Raw genomic sequence first — 10204 nt, 5'->3', positions numbered from 1 at the left:
GTGGAGGAGGATTGAGATGACGGTGGTTATGGAGAGGGTCTGACTTCAGGTGCGGAGGGCTAGTGAAACTCGCCTTAAACCTGCAAAACAACCAAAAAAGAGGTCAGAGGTGGAGCCGGGGGTGGCCGGCGACCACACTCCGACGCTCAAGTCAGAGTTGGGTTATCTCAGGTTAGAGAGCTTGCAAGCTCTCGGTAATGGAGATTTTGAGGTTGAAGGAACCCTAGTTTTTTGGCGTGAGTCTGTTCACTTTTTCTTGATAAAAATCAAACCTGAGTATTTATATGGTGTACCCCGATCGCCGTGCCACCTGGCGCTATTTTAGTGGCGTTCCCTGCTGTCATGTCAGGAATATTCTTATTTTTATGCGTAAGGCGGCTTAGACGTTTCAAAAAATCAGTGGAGAGCAAGTTTGTGGCGTATTCACGTGCTGGGCGTAGTGGAGTGGTCCCCCGTACCTCTGCAATTCTATTGTAATTTTGCCGGTGTAGCAGGAAAAGCTGGTGGTCCCAACTGTCACAATATCACACTTTTGGCGGATTCGCTGGCGTGACAGGCGGCTGTCTCCTCTTTTGCGGCACAAGATTTCCTTATTTTCGACACGTATCAAACCGATCTTTTTGAGATTCAGGGCCCACATATCCCTTCACATATTTACGAAGATTTTTATATCCTTTCATGGTGTACCCGAGGTACCCCCGAAGTCCTGAGGGTAGCCGGGGTACCTAGAGTACCCGAGGTACCCAAGGTACCCGAGACAAACTAATCTCTTAAATATCGACACGTGGCGCTTCATCATTGGTCTCACATTTCCTTCCCAAACAACATCCCCCTAGTTTCTTTGTGGCGAATGTAATTGAGGTACAAGAAACTCTTGGAGGAACTGTGTGTGGCACGTGGCGATATTTACACACTGAACTGATGCCTGTCTTCTTGAAGGAACATCCCCCTGGTTTTGTTTTGTTTTGTTTTGTTTTTTTTTTTTTTTTTTTTGTTTTTTTTTTTTTTAAACGATGGGAACGAACAGTTGTCTTCATGTCTCCCTCTCCTTTTTCTGGGGAAGTGGCAGCCGTCTGACATGCAGTTTGAATTTAAAAAAAAAATCAACCTCACGCAAACATCCCTGATCTTCTCTTCGTGCAGTGTGCTCTGTCAGGTTTAATTAACACCCCTGATGTAAATGTCAATCTCTTTTCGTTTATTTTAAAAATCCCAACATAATCTCCCATAAAATTTAATTACTTCCGGTGGCTTCTTGCTTGCTCTGGCTTTTAAAATTCAAAAAACCAACCAAATCATTTCAACCGCCAGCTTCACACATTTTTTTGTTTTTTAAATCCCCTACTGCACGTTTTTATTTTCCCTTTATTCTACAATCCCCAAACACTTTTCATCTTCTTCTCCAAACTCCGACGCCACCCCATCTCCACTTTTCTTCTTGTCTTTTCGTCTTCCATCTCCTTTTTCCTCTTTTTTTTTTTTGCTTGCTCGCTCTCAGCCCACTATCAAACTTTCTTTCTCTTTTCTTCATCTTCGTTTTTTCTTCTTTCTTTTTCCCTTTTTTTTTTTTTTTGGTCGGCCTTGGCTCACGTGATTTCCAGTGGTGGCGTGACGACGGCGTTCGGCTGGTGGTGCAGTGATCTCCTTGTGGTAAGCCATCTTCTCCCCCCATTTTGCTTCTTCGTTTCTTCCAGTGGCCTCTTCTTCTTTTTTTTTTTTTTTGTACGTCCAAGCTCCCTTTTTTTTTTATTCCACTTTTTTTTTTATCTCCAGGCTTCTCCCTTTTTTTTGACTTCCTCCTTTTATTTTTTTTGTACGTCCAAGCTCCTTTTTTTTTATTCCTCTTCTTTACTTTTTTTTTTTTTTGACTTCCTCCTTTTTTTTTTATCTCCAGGCTTCTCCCTTTTTTTTGACTTCCTCCTTTTTTTTTTTTTGTACGTCCAAGCTCTTTTTTTTTATTCCTCTTATTTACTTTTTTTTTTTGACTTCCTCCTTTTTTTTTTTATATCTCCAGACTTCTCTCTTTTTTTTTTATATATCTCCAGACTTCTCTCCTTTTTTTTTTGTACGTCCAAGCTTCTTTTTTTTTATTTTTTATCTCTAACATGCTTTATTGCGTCTATGACAGCCTCTGCACTGCTCCATCTTTTGAGCAACTTTTGGCGATTTGTGGCTTCTCTTGGCGATTTATAGTCTAAAACTTACTTATTGGCGACTAAAATTTGCTACTTTTGGTGAGATATAGGTATAAAATTTTTCATACCTATTTTTGATTTCTTTATTTTGAAGAATGATGTTGTGGCTCTGTTTTTGGCTTTCATGCAAAGTGTTGGCATTTTTCTTTTTTGTTTATGCTTTTTTATTGGTGGATGTTGGTGTTTGGCTTGTGATGGATGAGGTCTGAAGTTGTGGGGGTATTTTTGATGTGGAGGTTTTCTTTTTCAACTTGTGTCTTGTGTTTTTAGGAAAACAAGATGGGGAGAAAAACTGTTGGGAAAAAGGGTCGTAATGTGGTCAAGGAGTCGGGGGAGTCGAGTGAGGAGGCTCCCCTTTCTGATTCAGCCCCTCATATATCCCTTAGTGACGACGATGGATCCCCTTCGGCTAGTCCCAAGTTATCTCGAACCAAAACTAGTAAAAAATCAAAGATTAAAGGTAAACACCCAGCCAAGCCAGCCCATAGAAAAACTCGTGCAAAGGCATCCAGACCCAAATCTCCTGTTCCTGTCAGCATTCCAGAACCTCCCTGATCTCTCCCTCTATCTCTGTAGCTCCTAAGCTCTATGCACTAGGGGGTAGGCCGGCTACTCCGAGAGATTTAGAAAGGGTTAAAGCCAAATACAACATACCTCATTCTGTTCACCTTAGGGTACCTCGCAAGGGCGAGCGCCCCGAGCACCCTCATTCTGATGGTGTTGCCCTTCATATAGACCTTTTTGACTTAGGTCTCTGTTTACCTCTTCAGCCATTTTTTAGAAAAATGTTCACTGAGATGAAAATTGCTCCCGGACAGTTATCCTTACCCGGTTGGAGATTGCTCACGGGTCTGGAGGTTTTGTGGCTAGATATTTTTGGGGAGGATATTTCTTATAGAGATTTGAGGGGGCTTTATCAGTTGAAGAAGCCCACTGGTTTATCCGTAGCCTATTTTGCTACTTGGGGGGTTCACGGTAATTTGGTGAGACCGGATCCCTTGCTGAAAAAGGGCTACAGATATGGGTGGTTTGTGGCTGAGGGCGAGTGGGGGAAGAGCATTCCAGCGGGAAATGAAGTTGTGCAAGTTCGGAACTTCTTCAATGAAGATAGTATGTGTTTCTTTTCTCTTCTCTCCTTTTCTATGTATATATACACCTCTTCGCATGAATTTTCTCCTTATTCGTTGTTTTTTGGGATTTTTGCAGACATCACTTGGACCAAGGGAACGTGCCCAATCCATGAAGTGGGGAGGAAAGTGAATGGTGTTATAGAGAAGTTCCAGATTTTGCAGAGTGAGGGTGATGTTCTGTGCACTTCCTGGTTGGCGAGAGCTGGTCTGATTAAGGAGTGTTTTCAGTCTTCTTCGGGGGGCGATTCACGTATGGCTATGTGGTGTTACTGGGGTACCCCGCCTTCATTGGTTCTGTGGGGTGCCCCCATTATTTGAACAAACTTCTTTTTTTTTTTATGCTTTGGTGGCCATATCTTATTTTTTCTTAATGTGCCTTTTTGCCGATGATGACTCTGTTGTTTATTTTCCTGATTTGTCTCTTTGTCTCACCTCTTTTTTTTGTTGGATAGGCATGGACCCTTTTGGCGAAGATTTTGACGCCTTCTTCAGTCGCATGAGCGGCAGCTCCTCCGGTACCCTGGGTACCTCTGCAAAAGGTGACCGACCTCCCGTCGTTCCAGGCGGCAAAGGCAAATTGCCCGTCTCCTCTCTTGGGAGTTCTCGGGGTACCCCGGCTACCCACAAGAGAAAGCTTGGATCTCTTTTCTCGGCTCCTGGAGACCTTATGGAGGGCGAGCTGGATCCGGTGGCTAACAAGCGGATATCGCACCTGACTGATTGCTTCCTTCATTCCTCTGAGAGTATTTCCACAGACATGGCAATGGAGGCGGATAAATTAGATTTAAATGAGCGCTATAGCCGAGCGCTCAAAGCTTGTCATGACGTAAGCGCCTCTCACTCTTTTCTTTTCCTCTTCTTTCTTTTTTATCGTCCTGACTCCATTTCCTTTTCTTTATTATTATTTGTGTAGGCGGATTTATACCTTAGCCACGGTCTCCGAGACCTTAGTGGCATCTCGGTTGCACAGACCGAGGTAGAGAAGCTGCGAGGTGAGGTTAGGCTCGGCCAGTCTCGGGAAGAGAAGCTAGGAGAGGAGGTCAGGGCTTTGCAAAGGCGCTTGGATGACCACGCCCGGGAGAACAGTTGATTGTCTAGGAAGTTGGAAGAGGTGGAATCTAAGCACGGCGAGCTACTATCTCGTCAACCGGAAATGATGGACAAGGCCTTCACTCTTATCATGACTGAGGTCTGGAGCGTCGAGCCTGAGTTGGTGGTACCCCGGGTGGAGAAATGGGTGGACAAGTCGGCCATCCTGAAAGCGATAGAGGATAAAAGGGCTACCCAAGCTCCACCATCCTATAGCCCGCAGCAATCTTCGGGGGTACCCCAGGTTCCCCAGGCACCCCAGACGGATCTCCTTTCGGCTAGCGCTGTTCCTGCAGATAGTAGCTCTTTGGCCGCGAGTGTTCCTATTGACGCCCCCGTTGAGGGGAACGGTGGGGAGGATGTCCCCCCTTCTTCTTGACCTTACTTGCTATTTACAGCTTTATCTCGAGATGTCTTAGTGACTTTCTTCCTTTGCTTCTGTACCTTTGTAGTATGATATCATCCTTTTGATGTATTGGGATACTTGTCTTTTGTAAGGTTGCCTTGGCAATCTTGCCTACTCGTTCGCATTAACTTCTGCAATATACTTTATTTGGCGTGCCATTGAATTCCTTACTTATGATTGATTTGCGTAGCCTCGCAGGGGTTCCCCAGGTACCCCAGGTACCCCCCTGATGTATTTTTGGCGCTTGCGTGGTGATTTCCGTAGATGTGCTCACTGCTCATCTTAATAAAGATTATGGCGCATCTCAAAATAATTTAGTAATTCGCACATCATAAGATAAAACGAAATTCATATTTGGCGCAGCTAGGATAAAATAAATATTATGGCGTATCTCAAATAAACTTGTGGAGTTTCTTGGGTATCCCGGGTACCCTTTTTTTTTTTTTTTCCCGGGGACCTTCTTGGCCCCCTTTCTTGCAGAAATGGTCAAAAACATGCTTGTTTTGCCATCCGCTTCTAGTCAATATTTAATAAAATAATGCGAATAGAGGGGCATGCTTGCCTACCTCGTTTCGTTTATCTATTCTTTACTTGGCTCAAGCAAAAGAATGGAGGTGTGGGCGTGTGCATACCTTAACGGAACCTCATGGCGCTAGGGTATGCTGGTTTACCTCGCCCTCGGGCCTTCTCTGACCCTCCCTCTTTAAATTTGTTGTATTATTTCTTATTGGCGTTGACCTCGAACAGATCTTCACGATCGAATCGAGTCAGATACCTCAAGTTCCCCTGATTATCTTGAGATGGAGCAATTATAACTGAATAAGACATGGCGTAATAAGAGAGAGTCACATTAATGGCGAAAATTTAACCATAATCACATTCGGTAATCAAAAGGAGAACATTACATAAGACTGACTCATTGTCCCAATGAGAATAGGAAACCATATAGATATCCACTCTCTAGGACTTAGGGAATTAAAATTTTCACTTGCACATGTGGGGTACCCTAAGTACCTTTCATGGCTTTACCACATTGCACACATAATAAAGAAAATAAGAGATAGATAAAGTGAACGATAAGGTTTAAGACACTGTCCTCATGTTAGTAGTACTTCCTCAGCATTGCGGCATTCCAGGGATGCTTGACGATTGTTCCATCCATGTGGAGTAGTCTGTATGCCCCTGAACCTACCGGCTTGTCTATGCGATATGGGCCTTCCCAATTGGCTCCGAAAGAGCCCTCCGAGGGTACTCGGGTATTCTGAGTTACCCTTCGTAGGACTAAATCCCCTTTCCTGAATGATCTGGGGCGTACCCTCTTGTCATATAAATCTGAAACGCGGTGCTGGTATATTGCAACCTTCAATTCTGCTTTGGCCCTTTTTTCTTCAACAAAATCAAGATTAGACGCAATCAAAGAGGCATTCTCGGCTTCATCGAAGTATGCGGTTCTGTGATAGGGTATCCTGATTTCAGCTGGAATGACTGCATCAGTCCCGAAAGCCAGAGAAAATGGGGTTTCCCCAGTTGAAATATTCTGAGTTGTCCGATAGGCCCAAAGAACGCCGGGTAACTCGTCTACCCAAGCTCCTTTTCTTTCCTCCAGCCTCTTCTTTAGGATACCCTTGATGATTTTGTTGATGGCTTCCACTTGTCCATTAGATTGCGGGTGAGCCAGAGAAGCAAATCGGTTGGCTATCCCAAGCTCCAAGCAAAAATTCCGAAATTTTTCGTTATCGAATTGTTTCCCGTTGTCGCTGACAATTGCATTAGGGATACCATATCTGCATATGAGGTTCCTCCAAACAAAATCAGTGGTTTTTCTCTCCGTAATGCTTGCCAACGGCTCCGCTTCTACCCACTTTGTGAAATAGTCAACGGCTACAATTGCATACTTAGCTTGTCCTCTACCAGTTGGTAGTAGGCCAATGAGATCTATTCCCCAAACAGCAAATGGCCACGGAGAAAACATGACAGTTAACTTTTCTGGTGGAAGGTGGGGTACCTTGGCAAATCTCTGGCACTTGTCACAACTCTTGACCATATTTTTGGCATCCTCCCGCATCGTAGGCCAATAAAATCCTTGACGAAGGGCCTTCTGTGCCAGTGATTGTGCTCCATAGTGGTTACCGCATATCCCTTCGTGTATCTCTCTCATGACATATTCGGCATGTTCATTTCCCAAGCACTTTAAGTAAGGAAAGGTAAACCCTCTTCTGAATAAGGTATCCTCGATGAGACAATATCGAGCAGCTTTGTACTTTAGCTTCCTTGCTTCATTCTTGTTTGAGGGCAGATCCCCACTTCTGAGGTATCCTATGATTGGTTGCATCCAGGGTACCCCAGCAGTTATCGACCCTATTTCTTCTGGCTCAAGTAAATTAACACTGGGTGTAGGTACGTACTCAGCAGTGATTGGACCAACTGACTGAGTTGCACCGAAGGAAGCCATTTTGGCGAGGTTGTCAGCTTCACAATTTTCTAATCGTGGAACTCCTTCCACCTTGACCTCAGCGAATTGAGATATTAATTCTCTTGTTCTCCCGAGGTACCCCTTCATATTTTCTTCCTTAGCCTGATATTCTGAGTTGATCTGACCGACCACCAATTGAGAGTCACTCTTGATGTGGACTCTTTTTGCGCCCAAGGCCTTCGACATCCTAAGCCCCGCTATCATAGCTTCATACTCGGCTTCGTTGTTTAAGGCCTTGAACCCGAATTGCATGGCATAACATAGCTTCACCTTATCCGGATCGATGATTATTACTCCCGCACCGCTTCCGTGCGAGTTGGAGGAACCATCCACATAAATTTCCCAGACATGCTCTTCTTCAATAGCTGATGTTGTTTCGCCCGGGTACCCCGGGATCTCCTCACCCCCGGAGGCATTGGCGAATTATGCAATGAAATTGGCGATGGCTTGGGCTTTAATAGCTGAGCGTGGCTTGAAGGTGATGTCGAACTCACTCAATTCAAGAGAGTAGCGAAGAAGTCTTCCAGACATGTCTAACTTCTGGAGGATTTGTCGAAGGGGAAGGTTTGTTACAACGGCAATGGTGTGGGCCTGAAAATACGGCCGGAGTTTCCTCGCAGAGGTTACCAAAGCCAAAACCAACTTCTCTGTGGCGGGGTACCTCTTTTCCGCATCCACCATTGCCCTACTAGTGTAGTAAATAGGCCGTTGCACCCCGTCTTCATCTTCTCTAAGCAACACCGAACTAGTGGCATGCTTGGAAACAGCGAGGTACAACAGAAGCACTTCTCCATGCTTAGGCTTGGCGAGTAACGGCGAATTAACGAGGTACTTCTTTAGCTTCTGAAAAGCCTCTTCGTACTCGGCAGTCCATTGGAGCTTCTTTCCCGCTTTCAAAGCTTTAAAAAATGGCTTGCACCTGTCAGTGGCCTTAGAGATGAAACGACTCAAGGCGGCTATCCGGCCAGCTAAGCTCTGGACCTCCTTGATGGTACTTGGTGACTTCATCCCAAGAACCGCCTGGATTTTGTCGGGATTAGCCTCAATTCCCCGCTGTTGTACCATAAATCCAAGGAATTTGCCCGAAGTCACCCCGAATGCACATTTCTCAGGATTTAGGCGCATCTGATGCTTTCTCAAAATATTGAAGGTGTCTCTGAGGTGCCCTGAGTGATCACTGGCGTACACCGACTTTGTTATCATATCATCGATGTACACCTCCATGGTACGACCGATTTGCTGTTTGAAGACCTTGTTCACCAAACGCTGATAGGTGGCGCCCGCATTCTTCAAACCAAAAGGCATAACCTTAAAGCAGTATAATCCACGATTGGTGATGAAGGTTGTTTTATCTTGATCAGGCTCGTACATTGGAATTTGGTTGTACCCGGAGAAAGCATCCATGAAACTGAGCATCTCATGCCCAGCCGTAGCATCAACTAGCTGGTCTACCCGAGGAAGCGGGAAGCTATCCTTAGGGCAAGACTTGTTTAAATCCGTGAAATCTACACACATGCACCATTTCCCGTTAGACTTCTTAACCAATACAACATTTGAAACCCAATCGGGGTACACCGCCTCCCTAATAAACCCCGCTGCTAGCAATCGATCCACTTCTTGTTCAATGGCGTCATAGCGTTCCTGGTTGAAAGCTCGACGTTTTTGCTTGATAGGCCTATGATGTGGATCAACATTGAGCTTATGACAGGCGATAGAAGGCGGGATACCCGGCATGTCCGCGTGAGACCAAGCGAACACATCTAAGTTTTCCTTTAAGAACTCAATAAGCTACTCTCGGTGTTGGTCAGGGAGGTTGGAGCCTACCTTGACCATCTTGGTTGGGTCCTTATCGCAGATCAAGACAGATACAAGATCCTCAACCGGTGTTCCTCGCTTTTCATCTTTCGATACCCGGGGATCCAGGGGTACCTCGACTTCTCCTATTAATGCTGAACTGGGATTTTGGGGTACCAGTGGTGCCCCAGGGGCTACCATGTCCACTTCCATTGGCCCCGCTTCATACGGCGCTTGGGGTACTTGGGAGTTCGTGGACCGTTGAGCTTTCTTACGTGCAACTCTCCGGCGTCTAGCCAACGCCCGCTTGGATAGGCTGGTAAATGGCCTTGTGCTGACGGGGTACCCCTCCAGGAACATATTGATGGCGATTTGATAGCTCACTTTCGATGCGACCGAGTAACACCCTCGAGCTGATTGCTGATCCCCTTTGATTGTGATAATTTCCCCAGCAGTTGGAATCTTCATGGCGAGGTAATGCATGGAGATTGCCGCCTTCGTTGTTGCTAAGAATGGTCTTCCCAAGATGATATTATAGGCACCTGGGTGATCCACAATAAGAAAATCAATCATATGAACAACACAGTGAGGTACCTTACCAAGTGTTACTGGCAGCGTGATGATGCCCTTTGGGATAACCATATCGCCGGCGAACCCAATAAGAGGTGTAGCACATGGAGTGATCTTTGGCGATTCAATCAATAGTTGATCCAAGGCGCTTTTGAAAATGATATCAACGGAGCTGCCAGTGTCTACAAGAGTTCTGGCTACCTTACCAGTAGCAACCTTCAATGTAATTACTAAGGCGTCGTCATGGGGGTACGAGACATCTTCCATATCTTGCTCTGTGAAAAGGATAGGCGGGAGATGGTGGGGTACCCTAGGTACCCTAAATTGATTTTGACAAGCGAAGTTCACTTCTTTTCCAGGGCGATCCAAACTTGGTAGCTTACTGTAACGTTTGATGGCCCTTCTAGATTCCCCAGCGAGGGTAGGACCCCCTGCTATCATTCGGACATACACGCCTTTCTTAGACCCCTGGGGTATCTCGGCTTCGAGATGAGGGTTAGCAACTTGTTTACCCTTTTCTTGCTCCGAGAACTTCCTTGCCTCACGC

The 10204-nt window shown here is 45.4% G+C and overlaps 1 protein-coding gene across 1 annotated transcript; it reads left to right on the top strand.

Moving 5' to 3' along the window:
* The first annotated feature begins 2685 nt into the window (after positions 1-2685).
* LOC102630524 (uncharacterized) lies at positions 2686-4997 on the top strand. The gene is made up of 4 exons (XM_052437400.1): positions 2686-3305; positions 3402-3575; positions 3778-4151; positions 4239-4997. The coding sequence occupies exons 1-4, from the start codon at positions 2981-2983 to the stop codon at positions 4413-4415; spliced, it is 1050 nt and encodes a 349-aa protein (XP_052293360.1). The 5' UTR covers positions 2686-2980; the 3' UTR covers positions 4416-4997.
* Positions 4998-10204: the final 5207 nt, after the last annotated feature.

Source organism: Citrus sinensis, chromosome 3 (assembly GCF_022201045.2).
Source record: "Citrus sinensis cultivar Valencia sweet orange chromosome 3, DVS_A1.0, whole genome shotgun sequence".
NCBI classification, from domain to species: domain Eukaryota; kingdom Viridiplantae; phylum Streptophyta; class Magnoliopsida; order Sapindales; family Rutaceae; genus Citrus; species Citrus sinensis.
Note: the sequence above shows the minus strand (reverse complement) of the source record. Positions and strands in the feature narration are given on the sequence as shown.

Coding starts and splice junctions, on each gene's coding strand:
- LOC102630524 (XM_052437400.1), top strand. CDS start 2,981: ATGTTCACTGAGATGAAAATTGCTCCCGGACAGTTATCCTTACCCGGT. Junction 3,306..3,401: donor GAACTTCTTCAATGAAGATA/GTATGTGTTTCT, acceptor GGATTTTTGCAG/ACATCACTTGGACCAAGGGA. Junction 3,576..3,777: donor TTCTTCGGGGGGCGATTCAC/GTATGGCTATGT, acceptor TTTGTTGGATAG/GCATGGACCCTTTTGGCGAA.